Raw genomic sequence first — 19,107 nt, forward strand, 5'->3', positions numbered from 1 at the left:
AAACAACACATCAGACCCAGACGACTAAACAACACATCACACCCAGATGACTAAACAACACATCACACCCAGATGACTAAACAACACATCACACCCAGATGACTAAACAACACATCACACACAGATGACTAAAAAACACATCACACCCAGATGACTAAACAACACATCAGACCTTTCTCAGACCATCAGATGCTTTCTCTTACAGTCCAGAGGCACACATGAGAGAAATAAAACACCATTGGGAAAGACATCGTGGAAAGAGTTCCTTTGAAACAGGTAATGTACTGGGTTATCCACACAACCTTCTGTAGTGCCATGCGATCGAGAGCAAACTATAGGAATGGACCGATTCCAGTTCTTTAAAAACCATTATGGGACTAGCCTGATTCCAGATCCTTAATCAATATGGGAATAGCCTGATTCCAGTTCCTTGGAAATCATTCTGGGACTAGCCTGATTCCAATTCCTTAGAAACCATTATGGGACTAGCCTTATTCCAGGTCCTTGGAAATCATTCTGGGACTGGCCTGATTCCAGTTTCTTAATAATTCTGGGACTGGCCTGATTCCAGCCCCTTAATCATTCTGGGACTAGCTGTATTCCAGTTCCTTAGAAATAATTATGGGACTAGCCTGATTCCAGTTCCATAGAAATCATTATGGGACTAGCCTGATTCCAGGTCCTTAATCATTATGTGACTAGCTGTATTCCAGTTCCTTAATCATTATGGGACTAGCCCGATTCCAGTTCCTTAATCATTATGTGACTAGCTGTATTCCAGTTCCTTAGAAACCATTATGGGACTAGCCTGATTCCAGATCCTTAACCGTCATGAGACTAGCCTGATTCCAGTTCCTTAATCATTATGTGACATAGCTGTATTCCAGTTCCTTAATCATTATGTGACTAGCTGTATTCCAGTTCCTTAGAAACCATTATGGGACTAGCCTGATTCCAGATCATTAACCATTATGGGACTAGCCTGATTCCAGGTCCTTAGAAATCATTCTGGGGCTGGCCTGATTCCAGTTCCTTAATCATTATGGGACTAGCCGTATTCCAGTTCCTTAGAAACCATTATGGGACTAGCCTGATTCCAGGTCCTTAGAAATCATTCTGGGGCTGGCCTGATTCCAGTTCCTTAATCATTATGGGACTAGCCGTATTCCAGTTCTTTGAAACCATTATGGGACTAGCCCGATTCCAGGTCCTTATAAATCATTCTGGTACTAGCCTGATTCCAAGTCCTTAATCATCATGGGACTAGCCTGATTCCATTTCCATAGAAACCATCATGGGACTAGCCTGATTCCAGTTCCTTAATCATTATGGGACTAGCCTGATTCCAGTTCCTTAATCAGTATGGGACTAGCCTGATTCCAGTTCCTTAATCGTTATGGGACTAGCCTGATTCCAGTTCCTTAATCAGTATGGGACTAGCCTGATTCCAGTTCCTTAATCGTTATGGGACTAGCCTGATTCCAGTTCCTTAATCATTATGGGACTAGCCTGATTCCAGTTCCTTAGAAACCATTATGGGACTAGCCTTATTCCAGTTCCTTAAAAACCACTATGGGACTAGCCTGATTCCAATTCCTTAGAAACCATTATGGGACTAGCCTTATTCCAGGTCCTTGGAAATCATTCTGGGACTGGCCTGATTCCAGTTCCTTAATCATTATGTGACTAGCCTGATTCCAGGTCCTTAGAAATCATTATGGGACTAGCCTGCTTCCAGGTCCTTGGAAATCAGTCTGGGACTGGCCTGATTCCAGTTTAATAATCATTCTGGGACTGGCCTGATTCCAGTCCCTTAATCATTCTGGGACTAGCCGATTCTAGTTCCTTAATCATTATGGGACTAGCCTGATTTCAGTTCCTTAGAAACCATTAGGGACTAGCCTGATTCATGTTCCTTAATCATTATGGGACTAGCCTGATTCCAGGTCCTTGGAAATCATTCTGGGACTGGCCTGATTCCAGTTTATTAATCATTCTGGGACTGGCCTGATTCCAGTCCCTTAATCATTCTGGGACTAGCCATATTCCAGTTCCTTAGAAATCATTATGGGACTAGCCTGATTCCAGTTTCATATAAATCATTATGGGACTAGCCTGATTCCAGTTCCTTAATCATTATGTGACTAGCTGTATTCCAGTTCCTTAGAAACCATTATGGGACTAGCCTGATTCCAGATCCTTAACCATTATGGGACTAGCCTGATTCCAGGTCCTTAGAAATAATTCTGTGGCTGGCCTGATTCCATGTCCTTAATCATTATGGGACTAGCCGTATTCCAGTTCTTTGAAACCATTATGGGACTAGACCGATTCCAGGTCCTTATAAATCATTCTGGTACTAGCCTGATTCCAAGTCCTTAATCATAATGGGACTAGCCTGATTCCATTTCCATAGAAACCATCATGGGACTAGCCTGATTCCAGTTCCTTAATCATTATGGGACTAGCCTGATTCCAGTTCCTTAATCAGTATGGGACTAGCCTGATTCCAGTTCCTTAATCATTATGGGACTAGCCTGATTCCAGTTCCTTAATCATTATGGGACTAGCCTGATTCCAGTTCCTTATAAACCATTATGGGACTAGACTTATTCCAGTTCCTTAGAAATCACTATGGGACTAGCCTGATTCCAATTCCTTAGAAACCATTATGGGACTAGCCTTATTCCAGGTCCTTAGAAATCATTATGGGACTAGCCTGCTTCCAGGTCCTTGGAAATCATTCTGGGACTGGCCTGATTCCAGTTCCTTAATCATTATGGCCTGATTCCAGTTCCTTAATCATTATGGGACTAGCCGTATTCCAGTTCCTTAGAAATCATTATGGGACTAGCCTGATTCCAGTTCCTTAGAAATCATTCTGGGGCTGGCCTGATTCCAGTTCCTTTAATCATTATGGGACTTGCCGTATTCCAGTTCCTTAGAAACCATTATGGGACTAGCCCGATTCCAGGTCCTTAGAAACCTTTATGGGACTAGCCTGATTCCAGTTCCTTAATCATTATGTGACTAGCTGTATTCCAGTTCCTTAGAAACCATTATGGGACTAGCCTGATTCCAATTCCTTAGAAACCATTATGGGACTAGCCTGATTCCAGTTCCTTAAAAAGCATTATGGGACTAGCCTGATTCCAGTTGCTTAAAAAACATTATAGGACAAGCCTGATTCCAGTTCCTTAGAAATCATTATGGGACTATTCTGATTCCAGATACTGAATCATTATGGGACTAGCCTGATTCCAGTTCCTTAATTATTATGGGACTAGCCTGATTCCAGATCCTTAGAAATCAAAATGGGACTATCCTAATTCCAGTTCCTTAATCATTATGGGACTAGCCTGATTCCAGTTCTTTAGAAACCATTATGGGACTATTCTTATTCCAGTTCCTTAATCATTATGGGACACTCCTAATTCCAGGTCCTTGGAAATCATTATGGGACTAGCCTGATTCCAGTTCTTTAGAAACCATTATGGGACTAGCCTTATTCCAGTTCCTTAATCATCATGGGACTAGCCTTATTACAGTTCCTTATAAAATCATTATGGGACTAGCCTGATTCCAGTGCTTTAGAAACCATTATGGGACTAGCCTTATTCCAGTTCCTTAATCATTATGGGACTAGCCTGATTCCAGTTTCTTAATCATTATGGGACTAGCCTGATTCCAGTTCCTTAATCATTATGGGACTAGCCTGATTCCAGATCTTTAGAAACCATTATGGGACTAGCCTGATTCCAGTTCCTTAATCATTTTGGGACAAGCCTGATTCCAGGTCCTTAATCATTATGGGACTAGCCTGATTCCAGGTCCTTAGAAATCATTCTGGGGCTGGCCTGATTCCAGTTCCTTAATCATTATGGGACTTGCCGTATTCCAGTTCCTTAGAAACCATTATGGGACTAGCCCGATTCCAGGTCCTTAGAAACCTTTATGGGACTAGCCTGATTCCAGTTCCTTAATCATTATGTGACTAGCTGTATTCCAGTTCCTTAGAAACCATTATGGGACTAGCCTGATTCCAGTTCCTTAATCATTTTGGGACAAGCCTGATTCCAGGTCCTTAATCATTATGGGACTAGCCTTATTCTAGTTCCTTAATCATTATGGGACTAGCCTGATTCCAGTTCCTTAATCATTATGTGACTAGCTGTATTCCAGTTCCTTAATCATTATGTGACTAGCTGTATTCCAGTTCCTTAGAAACCATTATGGGACTAGCCTGATTCCAGATCCTTAATCATCATGGGACTAGCCTGATTCCAGTTCCTTAATCATTATGTGACTAGCTGTATTCCAGGTCCTTAATCATTATGTGACTAGCTGTATTCCAGTTCCTTAGAAACCATTATGGGACTAGCCTGATTCCAGATCCTTAACCATTATGGGACTAGCCTGATTCCAGTTCCTTAGAAATCATTCTGGGGCTGGCCTGATTCCAGTTCCTTAATCATTATGGGACTAGCCATATTCCAGTTCCTTAGAAACCATTATGGGACTAGCCTGATTCCAGGTCCTTAATTATTATGGGACTAGCCTGATTCCAGATCCTTAGAAATCAAAATGGGACTAGCCTAATTCCAGTTCCTTAATCATTATGGGACTAGCCTGATTCCAGTTCTTTAGAAACCATTATGGGACTAGCCTTATTCCAGTTCCTTAATCAATATGGGACACGCCTAATTCCAGTTCCTTGGAAATCATTATGGGACTAGCCTGATTCCAGTTCTTTAGAAACCATTATGGGACTAGCCTTATTCCAGTTCCTTAATCATCATGGGACTAGCCTTATTACAGTTCCTTATAAAATAATTATGGGACTAGCCTGATTCCAGTGCTTTAGAAACCATTATGGGACTAGCCTTATTCCAGTTCCTTAATCATTATGGGACTAGCCTGATTCCAGTTCCTTAATCATTATGGGACTAGCCTGATTCCAGTTCCTTAATCATTATGGGACTAGCCTGATTCCAGAACCTTAGAAACCATTATGGGACTAGCCTGATTCCAGTTCCTTAATCATTTTGGGACAAGCCGGATTCCAGGTCCTTAATCATTATGTGACTAGCCTTATTCTAGTTCCTTAATCATTATGGGACTAGCCTGATTCCAGTTCCTTAATCATTATGTGACTAGCTGTATTCCAGTTCCTTAATCAATATGTGACTAGCTGTATTCCAGTTCCTTAGAAACCATTATGGGACTAGCCTGATTCCAGATCCTTAATCATCATGGGACTAGCCTGATTCCAGTTCCTTAATCATTATGTGACTAGCTGTATTCCAGGTCCTTAATCATTATGTGACTAACTGTATTCCAGTTCCTTAGAAACCATTATGGGACTAGCCTGATTCCAGATCCTTAACCATTATGGGACTAGCCTGATTCCAGGTCCTTAGAAATCATTCTGGGGCTGGCCTGATTCCAGTTCCTTAATCATTATGGGACTAGCCGTATTCCAGTTCTTTGAAACCATTATGGGACTAGCCCGATTCCAGGTCCTTATAAATCATTCTGGTACTAGCCTGATTCCAAGTCCTTAATCATCATGGGACTAGCCTGATTCCATTTCCATAGAAACCATCATGGGACTAGCCTGATTCCAGTTCCTTAATCATTATGGGACTAGCCTGATTCCAGTTCCTTAATCAGTATGGGACTAGCCTGATTCCAGTTCCTTAATCATTGTGGGACTAGCGTGATTCCAGTACCTTAATCATTATGGGACTAGCCTGATTCCAGTTCCTTAGAAACCATTATGGGACTAGCCTTATTCCAGTTCCTTAGAAACCACTATGGGACTAGCCTGATTCCAATTCCTTAAAAACCATTATGGGACTAGCCTTATTCCAGGTCCTTGGAAATCATTCTGGTACTGGCCTGATTCCAGTTTCTTAATCATTCTGGGACTGGCCTGATTCCAGTCCCTTAATCATTCTGGGACTAGCCATATTCCAGTTCCTTAGAAATCATTATGGGACTAGCCTGATTCCAGTTTCTTAATCATTATGTGACTAGCTGTATTCCAGTTCCTTAGAAACCATTATGGGACTATTCCAGTTCCTTAATCATTATGGACTAGCCTGATTCCAGGTCCTTAGAAATCATTACGGGACTAGCCTGCTTCCAGGTCCTTGGAAATCATTCTGGGACTGGCCTGATTCCAGTTTCTTAATCATTCTGGGACTGGCCTGATTCCAGTCCCTTAATCATTCTGGGACTAGCCATATTCCAGTTCCTTAGAAATCATTATGGGACTAGCCTGATTCCAGTTTCTTAATCATTATGTGACTAGCTGTATTCCAGTTCCTTAGAAACCATTATGGGACTATTCTGATTCCAGATCCTTAACCATTATGGGACTAGCCTGATTCCTGGTCCTTAGAAAGCATTCTGGGGCTGGCCTGATTCCAGTTCCTCAATCATTATGGGACTAGCCGTATTCCAGTTCCTTAGAAACCATTATGGGACTAGCCTGATTCCAGGTCCTTAGAAATCATTCTGGGGCTGGCCTGATTCCAGTTCATTAATCATTATGGGACTTGCCGTATTCCAGTTCCTTAGAAACCATTATGGGACTAGCCCGATTCCAGGTCCTTAGAAACCTTTATGGGACTAGCCTGATTCCAGCTCCTTAATCATTATGTGACTAGCTGTATTCCAGTTCCTTAGAAACCATTATGGGACTAGCCTGATTCCAATTCCTTAGAAACCATTATGGGACTAGCCTGATTCCAGTTCCTTAATCATTATGTGACTAGCTGTATTCCAGTTCCTTAGAAACCATTATGGGACTGGCCTGATTCCAATTCCTTAGAAACCATTATGGGACTAGCCTGATTCCAGTTCCTTAAAAACCATTATGGGACTAGCCTGATTCCAGTTGCTTAAAAAACATTATGGGACAATTCTGATTCCAGTTCCTTAGAAATCATTATGGGACTATTCTGATTCCAGATACTGAATCATTATGGGACTAGCCTGATTCCAGTTCCTTAATTATTATGGGACTAGCCTGATTCCAGATCGTTAGAAATCAAAATGGGACTAGCCTAATTCCAGTTCCTTAATAATTATGGGACTAGCCTGATTCCAGTTCTTTAGAAACCATTATGGGACTAGTCTTATTCCAGTTCCTTAATCAATATGGGACACGCATAATTCCAGGTCCTTAGAAATCATTATGGGACTAGCCTGATTCCAGTTCTTTAGAAACCATTATGGGACTAGCCTTATTCCAGTTCCTTAATCATTATGGGACTAGCCTTATTCCAGTTCCTTATAAAATCATTATGGGACTAGCCTGATTCCAGTGCTTTAGAAACCATTATGGGACTAGCCTTATTCCAGTTCCTTAATCATTATGGGACTAGCCTGATTCCAGTTCCTTAATCATTATGGGACTAGCCTGATTCCAGTTCCTTAATCATTATGGGACTAGCCTGATTCCAGATCCTTAATCATTATGTGACTAGCTGTATTCCAGTTCCTTAATCATTATGTGACTAGCTGTATTCCAGTTCCTTAGAAACCATTATGTGACTAGCCTGATTCCAGATCCTTAACCATTATGGGACTAGCCTGATTCCAGGTCCTTAGAAATCATTCTGGGGCTGGCCTGATTCCAGTTCCTTAATCATTATGGGACTAGCCGTATTCCAGTTCCTTAGAAACCATTATGGGACTAGCCTGATTCCAATTCCTTAGAAACCATTATGGGACTAGCCTGATTCCAGTTTCTTGATCATTATGGGACTAGCTGTATTCCAGTTCCTTAGAAACCATTATGGGACTAGCCTGATTCCAATTCCTTAGAAACCATTATGGGACTAGCCTGATTCCAGTTCCATATAAATAATTATGGGACTAGCATGATTCCAGTTTCTTAATCATTATGTGACTAGCTGTATTCCAGTTCCTTAGAAACCATTATGGGACTATTCTGATTCCAGATCCTTAACCATTATGGGACTAGCCTGATTCCAGGTCCTTAGAAATCATTCTGGGGCTGGCCTGATTCCAGTTCCTTAATCATTATGGGACTAGCCGTATTCCAGTTCCTTAGAAACCATTATGGGACTAGCCTGATTCCAGGTCCTTAGAAATCATTCTGGGGCTGGCCTGATTCCAGTTCCTTAATCATTATGGGACTTGCCGTATTCCAGTTCCTTAGAAACCACTATGGGACTAGCCCGATTCCAGGTCCTTAGAAACCTTTATGGGACTAGCCTGATTCCAGTTCCTTAATCATTATGTGACTAGCTGTATTCCAGTTCCTTAGAAACCATTATGGGACTAGCCTGATTCCAATTCCTTAGAAACCATTATTGGACTCGCCTGATTCCAGTTCCTTAATCATTATGTGACTAGCTGTATTCCAGTTCCTTAGAAACCATTATGGGACTAGCCTGATTCCAATTCCTTAGAAACCATTATGGGACTAGCCTGATTCCAGTTCCTTAAAAACCATTATGGGACTAGCCTGATTCCAGATGCTTAAAAAACATTATGGGACAAGCCTGATTCCAGTTCCTTAGAAATCATTATGGGACTATTCTGATTCCAGATACTGAATCATTATGGGACTAGCCTGATTCCAGTTCCTTAATAATTATGGGACTAGCCTGATTCCAGATCCTTAGAAATCAAAATGGGACTAGCCTAATTCCAGTTCCTTAATCATTATGGGACTAGCCTGATTCCAGTTCTTTAGAAACCATTATGGGACTAGCCTTATTCCAGTTCCTTAATCAATATGGGACACGCCTAATTCCAGGTCCTTAGAAATCATTATGGGACTAGCCTGATTCCAATTCCTTAGAAACCATTATTGGACTAGCCTGATTCCAGTTCCTTAATCATTATGTGACTAGCTGTATTCCAGTTTCTTAGAAACCATTATGGGACTAGCCTGATTCCAATTCCTTAGAAACCATTATGGGACTAGCCTGATTCCAGTTCCTTAAAAACCATTATGGGACTAGCCTGATTCCAGATGCTTAAAAAACATTATGGGACAAGCCTGATTCCAGTTCCTTAGAAATCATTATGGGACTATTCTGATTCCAGATACTGAATCATTATGGGACTAGCCTGATTCCAGTTCCTTAATTATTATGGGACTAGCCTGATTCCAGTTCTTTAGAAACCATTATGGGACTAGCCTTATTCCAGTTCCTTAATCAATATGGGACACGCCTAATTCCAGGTCCTTAGAAATCATTATGGGACTAGCCTGATTCCAGTTCTTTAGAAACCATTATGGGACTAGCCTTATTCCAGTTCCTTAATCATTATGGGACTAGCCTTATTCCAGTTCCTTATAAAATCATTATGGGACTAGCCTGATTCCAGTGCTTTAGAAACCATTATGGGACTAGCCTTATTCCAGTTACTTAATCATTATGGGACTAGCCTGATTCCAGTTCCTTAATCATTATGGGACTAGCCTGATTCCAGATCCTTAGAAACCATTATGCGACTAGCCTGATTTCAGTTCCTTAATCATTTTGGGACTAGCCTGATTCCAGGTCCTTAATCATTATGGGACTAGCTTTATTCTAGTTCCTTAATCATTATGGGACTAGCCTGATTCCAGTTCCTTAATCATTATGTGACTAGCTGTATTCCAGTTCCTTAATCATTATGTGACTAGCCCGATTCCAGTTCCTTAATCGTTATGTGACTAGCTGTATTCCAGTTCCTTAATCATTATGGGACTAGCCGTATTCCAGTTCCTTAGAAACCATTATGGGACTGGCCTGATTCCAGGTCCTTAGAAATCATTCTGGGGCTGGCCTGATTCCAGTTCCTTAATCATTATGGGACTAGCCGTATTCAAGTTCTTTGAAACCATTATGGGACTAGCCTGATTCCAGTTCCTTAATCATTATGGGACTAGCCTGATTCCAGTTCCTTAATCATTATGGGACTAGCCTGATTCCAGTTCCTTAATCAGTATGGGACTAGCCTGATTCCAGTTCCTTAATCATTATGGGACTAGCCTGATTCCAGTTCCTTAATCATTATGGGACTAGCCTGATTCCAGTTCCTTAGAAACCATTATGGGACTAGCCTTATTCCAGTTCCTTAGAAACCACTATGGGACTATTCTGATTCCAGACACTGAATCATTATGGGACTAGCCTGATTTCAGTTCCTTAATTATTATGGGACTAGCCTGATTCCAGATCCTTAGAAATCAAAATGGGACTAGCCTAATTCCAGTTCCTTAATAATTATGGGACTAGCCTGATTCCAGTTCTTTAGAAACCATTATGGGACTAGTCTTATTCCAGTTCCTTAATCAATATGGGACACGCATAATTCCAGGTCCTTAGAAATCATTATGGGACTAGCCTGATTCCAGTTCTTTAGAAACCATTATGGGACTAGCCTTATTCCAGTTCCTTAATCATTATGGGACTAGCCTTATTCCAGTTCCTTATAAAATCATTATGGGACTAGCCTGATTCCAGTGCTTTAGAAACCATTATGGGACTAGCCTTATTCCAGTTCCTTAATCATTATGGGACTAGCCTGATTCCAGTTCCTTAATCATTATGGGACTAGCCTGATTCCAGTTCCTTAATCATTATGGGACTAGCCTGATTCCAGATCCTTAGAAACCATTATGGGACTAGCCTGATTTCAGTTCCTTAATCATTTTGGGACAAGCCTGATTCCAGGTCCTTAATCATTATGGGACTAGCCTGATTCTAGTTCCTTAATCATTATGGGACTAGCCTGATTCCAGTTCCTTAATCATTATGTGACTAGCTGTATTCCAGTTCCTTAATCATTATGGGACTAGCCCGATTCCAGTTCCTTAATCATTATGTGACTAGCTGTATTCCAGTTCCTTAATCATTATGTGACTACCTGTATTCCAGTTCCTTAGAAACCATTATGGGACTAGCCTGATTCCAGATCCTTAACCATCATGGGACTAGCCTGATTCCAGTTCCTTAATCATTATGTGACTAGCTGTATTCCAGTTCCTTAATCATTATGTGACTAGCTGTATTCCAGTTCCTTAGAAACCATTATGTGACTAGCCTGATTCCAGATCCTTAACCATTATGGGACTAGCCTGATTCCAGGTCCTTAGAAATCATTCTGGGGCTGGCCTGATTCCAGTTCCTTAATCATTATGGGACTAGCCGTATTCCAGTTCCTTAGAAACCATTATGGGACTAGCCTGATTCCAATTCCTTAGAAACCATTATGGGACTAGCCTGATTCCAGTTCCTTGATCATTATGGGACTAGCTGTATTCCAGTTCCTTAGAAACCATTATGGGACTAGCCTGATTCCAATTCCTTAGAAACCATTATGGGACTAGCCTGATTCCAGTTCCATATAAATATTTATGGGACTAGCATGATTCCAGTTTCTTAATCATTATGTGACTAGCTGTATTCCAGTTCCTTAGAAACCATTATGGGACTATTCTGATTCCAGATCCTTAACCATTATGGGACTAGCCTGATTCCAGGTCCTTAGAAATCATTCTGGGGCTGGCCTGATTCCAGTTCCTTAATCATTATGGGACTAGCCGTATTCCAGTTCCTTAGAAACCATGATGGGACTAGCCTGATTCCAGGTCCTTAGAAATCATTCTGGGGCTGGCCTGATTCCAGTTCCTTAATCATTATGGGACTTGCCGTATTCCAGTTCCTTAGAAACCACTATGGGACTAGCCCGATTCCAGGTCCTTAGAAACCTTTATGGGACTAGCCTGATTCCAGTTCCTTAATCATTATGTGACTAGCTGTATTCCAGTTCCTTAGAAACCATTATGGGACTAGCCTGATTCCAATTCCTTAGAAACCATTATTGGACTCGCCTGATTCCAGTTCCTTAATCATTATGTGACTAGCTGTATTCCAGTTCCTTAGAAACCATTATGGGACTAGCCTGATTCCAATTCCTTAGAAACCATTATGGGACTATTCTGATTCCAGATACTGAATCATTATGGGACTAGCCTGATTCCAGTTCCTTAATAATTATGGGACTAGCCTGATTCCAGATCCTTAGAAATCAAAATGGGACTAGCCTAATTCCAGTTCCTTAATCATTATGGGACTAGCCTGATTCCAGTTCTTTAGAAACCATTATGGGACTAGCCTTATTCCAGTTCCTTAATCAATATGGGACACGCCTAATTCCAGGTCCTTAGAAATCATTATGGGACTAGCCTGATTCCAATTCCTTAGAAACCATTATTGGACTAGCCTGATTCCAGTTCCTTAATCATTATGTGACTAGCTGTAATCCAGTTTCTTAGAAACCATTATGGGACTAGCCTGATTCCAATTCCTTAGAAACCATTATGGGACTAGCCTGATTCCAGTTCCTTAAAAACCATTATGGGACTAGCCTGATTCCAGATGCTTTAAAAACATTATGGGACAAGCCTGATTCCAGTTCCTTAGAAATCATTATGGGACTATTCTGATTCCAGATACTGAATCATTATGGGACTAGCCTGATTCCAGTTCCTTAATTATTATGGGACTAGCCTGATTCCAGATCCTTAGAAATCAAAATGGGACTAGCCTAATTCCAGTTCCTTAATCATTATGGGACTAGCCTGATTCCAGTTCTTTAGAAACCATTATGGGACTAGCCTTATTCCAGTTCCTTAATCAATATGGGACACGCCTAATTCCAGTTCCTTAGAAATCATTATGGGACTAGCCTGATTCCAGTTCTTTAGAAACCATTATGGGACTAGCCTTATTCCAGTTCCTTAATCATTATGGGACTAGCCATATTCCAGTTCCTTATAAAATCATTATGGGACTAGCCTGATTCCAGGTCCTTAGAAATCATTATGGGACTAGCCTGATTCCAGGTCCTTAGAAATCATTCTGGGGCTGGCCTGATTCCAGTTCCTTAATCATTATGGGACTAGCCGTATTCCAGTTCTTTGAAACCATTATGGGACTAGCCTGATTCCAGTTCCTTAATCATTATGGGACTAGCCTGATTCCAGTTCCTTAATCAGTATGGGACTAGCCTGATTCCAGTTCCTTAATCATTATGGGACTAGCCTGATTCCAGTTCCTTAATCATTATGGGACTAGCCTGATTCCAGTTCCTTAGAAACCATTATGGGACTAGCCTTATTCCAGTTCCTTAGAAACCACTATGGGACTAGCCTGATTCCAATTCCTTAGAAACCATTATGGGAATAGCCCTATTCCAGGTCCTTGGAAATCATTCTAGGACTGGCCTGATTCCAGTTTCTTAATCATTCTGGGACTGGCCTGATTCCAGTCCCTTAATCATTATGGGACTAGCCTGCTTCCAGTTCCTTAGAAATCATTATGGGACTAGCCTGATTCCAGTTCCATATAAATCATTATGGGACTAGCCTGATTACAGTTCCTTAATCATTATGTGACTAGCTGTATTCCAGTTCCTTAGAAACCATTATGGGACCATTCTGATTCCAGATCCTTAACCATTATGGGACTAGCCTGATTCCAGGTCCTTAGAAATCATTCTGGGGCTGGCCTGATTCCAGTTCCTTAATCATTATGGGACTAGCCGTATTCCAGTTCCTTAGAAACCATTATGGGACTACCCTGATTCCAGTTCCTTGATCATTATGTGACTAGCTGTATTCCAGTTCCTTAGAAACCATTATGGGACTAGCTGTATTCCAGTTCCTTAGAAACCATTATGGGACTAGCCTGATTCCAGTTCCTTGATCATTATGTGACTAGCTGTATTCCAGTTCCTTAGAAACCATTATGGGACTAGCCTGATTCCAATTCCTTAGAAACCATTATGGGACTAGCCTGATTCCAGTTCCTTAAAAACCATTATGGGACTAGCCTGATTCCAGTTGCTTAAAAAACATTATGGGACAAGCCTGATTCCAGTTCCATAATCATTATGGGACTAGCCTGATTCCAGTTCTTTAGAAACCATTATGGGACTAGCCTTATTCCAGTTCCTTAATCAATATGGGACACGCCTAATTCCAGGTCCTTAGAAATCATTATGGGACTAGCCTGATTCCAGTTCTTTAGAAACCATTATGGGACTAGCCTTATTCCAGTTCCTTAATCATTATGGGACTAGCCTTATTCCAGTTCCTTATAAAATCATTATGGAATTAGCCTGATTCCAGTGCTTTAGAAACCATTATGGGACTAGCCTTATTCCAGTTCCTTAATCTTTATGGGACTAGCCTGATTCCAGTTCCTTAATCATTATGGGACTAGCCTGATTCCAGTTCCTTAATCATTATGGGACTAGCCTGATTCCAGATCCTTAGAAACCATTATGGGACTAGCCTGATTCCAGTTCCTTAATCATTTTGGGACTAGCCTGATTCCAGGTGCTTAATCATTATGGGACTAGCCTGATTCCAGTTCCTTAAAAACCATTATGGGACTAGCCTGATTCCAGTCATTAACTAGTGGAAGTGGAAGCCTGTCCCAGAGTGTTACTAGTCATTAACTAGTGGAAGCTTGTTCAAGAGTGTTACTAGTCCATTAACTAGTGGAAGCATGTCCCAGAGTGTTACTAGTCCACTAACTAGAGGAAGCTTGTCCCAGAATGTTACTAGTCATTAACTAGTGGAAGCCTGTCCCAGAGTGTTACTAGTCATTAACTAGTGGAAACCTGTCCCAGAGTGTTACTAGTCATTAAGTAGTGGAAGTGGAAGCCTGTCCCAGAGTGTTACTAGTCATTTACTAGTGGAAGTGGAAGCCTGTCCCAGAGTGTTACTAGTCATTGACTAGTGGAAGCCTGTCCCAGACTGTTACTAGTCATTTACTAGTGGAAGTGGAAGCCTGTCCCAGAGTGTTACTAGTCGTTAACTAGTGGAAACCTGTCCAAGACTGTTACTATTCATTAACTAGTGGAAGCCTCTCCCAAAGTGTTACTAGTCATTAACTAGTGGAAGCCTGTCCCAGAGTGTTACTAGTCATTAACTAGTGGAAACCTGTCCCAGAGTGTTACTAGTCATTAACTATTGGAAATCTGTCCCAGAGTGTTACTAGTCATTAACTAGTGGAAGCCTGTCCCAGAGTGTAACTAGTCATTTACTAGTGGAAGTGGAAGCCTGTCCCAGAGTGTTACTAGTCGTTAACTTGTGGAAACCTGTCCCAGACTGTTACTAGTCATTAACTAGTGGAAGCCTCTCCCAAAGTGTTACTAGTCATTAACTAGTGGAAGCCTGTCCCAGAGTGTTACTAGTCATTAACTAGTGGAAACCTGTCCCAGAGTGTTACTAGTCATTAACTATTGGAAATCTGTCCCAGAGTGTTACTAGTCATTAACTAGTGGAAGCCTGTCCCAGAGTGTAACTAGTCATTTACTAGTGGAAGTGGAAGCCTGTCCCAGAGTGTTACTAGTCGTTAACTTGTGGAAACCTGTCCCAGACTGTTACTAGTCATTAACTAGTGGAAGCCTCTCCCAAAGTGTTACTAGTCATTAACCAGTGGAAGCCTGTCCCAGAGTGTTACTAGTCGTTAACTTGTGGAAACCTGTCCCAGACTGTTACTAGTCATTAACTAGTGGAAGCCTCTCCCAAAGTGTTACTAGTCATTAACTAGTGGAAGCCTGTCCCAGAGTGTTACTAGTCATTAACTAGTGGAAACCTGTCCCAGAGTGTTACTAGTCATTAACTATTGGAAATCTGTCCCAGAGTGTTACTAGTCATTAACTAGTGGAAGCCTGTCCCAGAGTGTAACTAGTCATTTACTAGTGGAAGTGGAAGCCTGTCCCAGAGTGTTACTAGTCGTTAACTTGTGGAAACCTGTCCCAGACTGTTACTAGTCATTAACTAGTGGAAGCCTCTCCCAAAGTGTTACTAGTCATTAACTAGTGGAAGCCTGTCCCAGAGTGTTACTAGTCGTTAACTTGTGGAAACCTGTCCCAGACTGTTACTAGTCATTAACTAGTGGAAGCCTCTCCCAAAGTGTTACTAGTCATTAACTAGTGGAAGCCTGTCCCAGAGTGTTACTAGTCATTAACTAGTGGAAACTGGCTCCATCCTGGCTCCATCCTGGCTCCACCCTGGCTCCACCCTGGCTCCATCCTGGCTCCATCCTGGCTCCACCCTGGCTCCATCCTGGCTCCATCCTGGCTCCACCCTGGCTCCATCCTGGCTCCATCCTGGCTCCACAGTCTGAAAAAGGCATTAGTTGTATTATTTTAACATCTATCCTTTTCTAAAAGTTGTCATTGTTTAGGCTACTAGTCTCTTGCCAGATCCTGTGTGTGGATCCACCAGTTTGATTTCATTTCCGTTGAACTCATGTGCATATTTCTGAAAAGTTACTTGTCTTGTAGTTTAAGTTATATTTACATTTCTCGAGTCATTTGAGTTGGAACAAGGGGCATTTATCAGAACTAAGGACAGAGAAAGAAAGCCCTGTTGACCACGCAGGCTTCGTGTATTTTAGTCACATTGGGAAGGGGGGGGGGGGGGTATTTACTTTAGGACGGTAGGGGGTTTGCCCAAACACTGCTGCAGTTGTTCAATCACACGTTCGCACCAAGCCAAGTACCTCAACTCCTCCACAGAGTTGTGCATAGACTCGTTTTTATTTATTATGAACCCCCGACTCTCTGTGTCAATTCTACAAAAACATGCTTTCTTAAGACTTTACCGTGTAGCTATGTTTGTCCCCTGTTGTTGCGTGCCTTTCTTTGTTTGCTCATTTTTTTGCGTTTTAATACGTTAATACAACCACTGTTTCCTTGTTGAGATTCAATACGCACATGCACATTCGCGCTGAGCTGTCAAGGAAACGAGGAAACAGTCGGTGCTTGTATTATTTGATTAACGTTTTATAAAAAAATAATAATGTGCATTTCACTTTAGCGGCTGGAAGGAGTCAGAGGTTAATTTAAAAACGAGATTCTACGCTCAAATCTGTGGAGGAGTTGAGGTAGGCCTTCTTGGGAAGTTCACTCCAAGTTTCACCACCCGACCGGTGTAGAAACACTCTCTCCTCTCTCTCTCTCGCTCCCCCATCTCTCTCTCTCCCCCCTCTCTCTCTGTTCAGCCACCATGCAACACTACTGGAAAAGTAGCAAATGCTACAGTTACAATTAAGGAACCACGCCTTTACCGTTCTTTTCTCTGCCTGAATGACTGTATTTATACCAGCAGACCTCCGCCGACTGACCAACTGTTGCGTCTCACTCACTCTCTCTGTTTTAGAGAAACGCAGGCTGAAGTTTGGTTGACGGCTTGTTTCTTTCATTATTTTATTATCGCGAGAGGAGAGGGTCCTGACCAGCAGCTCAGCGCAGACGAGCTGAGGAGAAGCCCCGGTCCAGTCAGTCCCCTAACCTCGCTCTGAAACAAGGGACTGCTGCCCTCATCAACACACCGCCGACATGGACTATTTCAATCTCTTCTTCATATTGTGTTTTTCCTGGAAACACTTAATTTCCAATGCCCACTCATCTGACAGCAATCAGCAGCCAATTCCAACAGGTAAGTAAGTGGCTTAGGCTATTATAAAACTATTCTTGTCCTTTAGCCAACACGTTTGTAAATAACACTGATGCCTTTTAGACTGGTTTTGATGCATGTATTAATACTTTATAGCCCAATAATACATATATAAATAAACAATAAAAGTATTTATGTTCCAATAATGTAACTTTGATTTCCTGAGTTCTGTTACTATTTATATTGCGTGCTGTCTACTAATGTGTGATTTATTGGAAATATTCTTATAAATATATAAATATATATAACTATATATATATATATTTATGCTTATTTTTTAGGGGACAAAAATATACAACACGATATTCAAGTCAGGCCTATTACAAAAACACCCCTACACAAAAAAAACATCTACATAAATAATAGAATATAAAAAGATGACAGATCACATTACCTACTTCACACATCAAATATTACCCTACTATATTCTAAAGTTAGCTGCAGATATTTTAATCCGTTTTTCTATGTAATTCAATTTAGGATTTAATGAAACAACACATTCATAGGCCCATGTGAAGGCTTGGGATCTAGGTTATGTTTGGAGCTGTTGGCTATTCGGCCACAGGCCCTTAACGTGAGGACGCACAGGTTATGTTTGGAGCTGTTCGCTATTCGGCCACAGGCCCTTAACGTGAGGACGCACAGGTTATGTTTGGAGCTGTTCGCTATTCGGCCACAGGCCCTTAACGTGAGGACGCACAGGTTATGTTTGGAGCTGTTCGCTATTCGGCCACATGCCCTTAACGTGAGGAAGCACAGGTTCTACCTGCCAGTGCGAGTGTGAAAATTAGATGTCTGCTGTGTTTGCGAAGTGGAACATGGTGATGTCAACATTTACACTATAACGTTAAAGGACTTTCTCATAAAGAGCAAATAAACTTCTGCCGGTTTCTCACATTTCAGCCTTTATTGACGGTTCTGTGTGGCTGACGCACAAAGTTTAATGCATAGTGCGCCCGTCTTTTTATCTCACCATATACTGGAAAGGTTATAGGATCCAAATCAAAATAATAATTGTATCCAGTGCTTGACTTGGGCAGGAGCTCGCTGGAGCTGAGCTGGAGCTGAGCTGGAGCTGAGCTGGAGCTGAGTTCAAGCGCCTCAAATGTTCTACTGCTCCAACTCCTGTTTTTCTTATAGAATATTAGTTAAACAGTGTTGTGGAGTTCCTTCACCTAAATACCGTATAAACAGTAGCAAAATGACTATCGCACCTATTTCAGGCCAAGTCAAGCACCCTTATAAGACAAAGTTACACTTTACCAGGCCAATAAGTCTTCTGTAGAAGTCTCCTGTTACCGTTTTTAAAGCAAACTTTTCACTTGCCTGTATTAGTTTCAGTGTGTTTTCTCACGAGTTTGTGATTATTGGGTTAATCTGTAGACTCACTGTTTTGGTGCTATAATGCTGTGCTACTGAATGAGAAGGCCACCCTGTTGAAATTAGTAGAATAGTCCTAATTCAACGGACTCTGTATGTGACCGAACAACAACCTTCTGCCTAGGGGTCTTGACCCTTTTGGCACAGGTAACAGTGCATTTATGCCCCTTCCACAGTGATCACTGGTTCAACCCTCACTCCGGCTGCACCAA

The 19,107-nt window shown here is 41.5% G+C and overlaps 1 protein-coding gene across 1 annotated transcript in view; it reads left to right on the plus strand.

The window, feature by feature from the left end:
- The first annotated feature begins 17,306 nt into the window (after window positions 1-17,306).
- Window positions 17,307-19,107, plus strand: part of LOC139366654 (procollagen-lysine,2-oxoglutarate 5-dioxygenase 2-like) — a 117,143-nt gene continuing 115,342 nt past the window's right edge. Inside the window, exon 1 of the mRNA XM_071104331.1 lies at window positions 17,307-17,497. Coding sequence (XP_070960432.1) covers window positions 17,398-17,497 — 100 coding nt within the window. The 5' untranslated portion in view covers window positions 17,307-17,397. The remainder of the gene's footprint in view (window positions 17,498-19,107) is intronic.

The sequence above is a fragment of the Oncorhynchus clarkii genome, chromosome 15 (assembly GCF_045791955.1).
Source record: "Oncorhynchus clarkii lewisi isolate Uvic-CL-2024 chromosome 15, UVic_Ocla_1.0, whole genome shotgun sequence".
Classification (NCBI taxonomy): domain Eukaryota; kingdom Metazoa; phylum Chordata; class Actinopteri; order Salmoniformes; family Salmonidae; genus Oncorhynchus; species Oncorhynchus clarkii.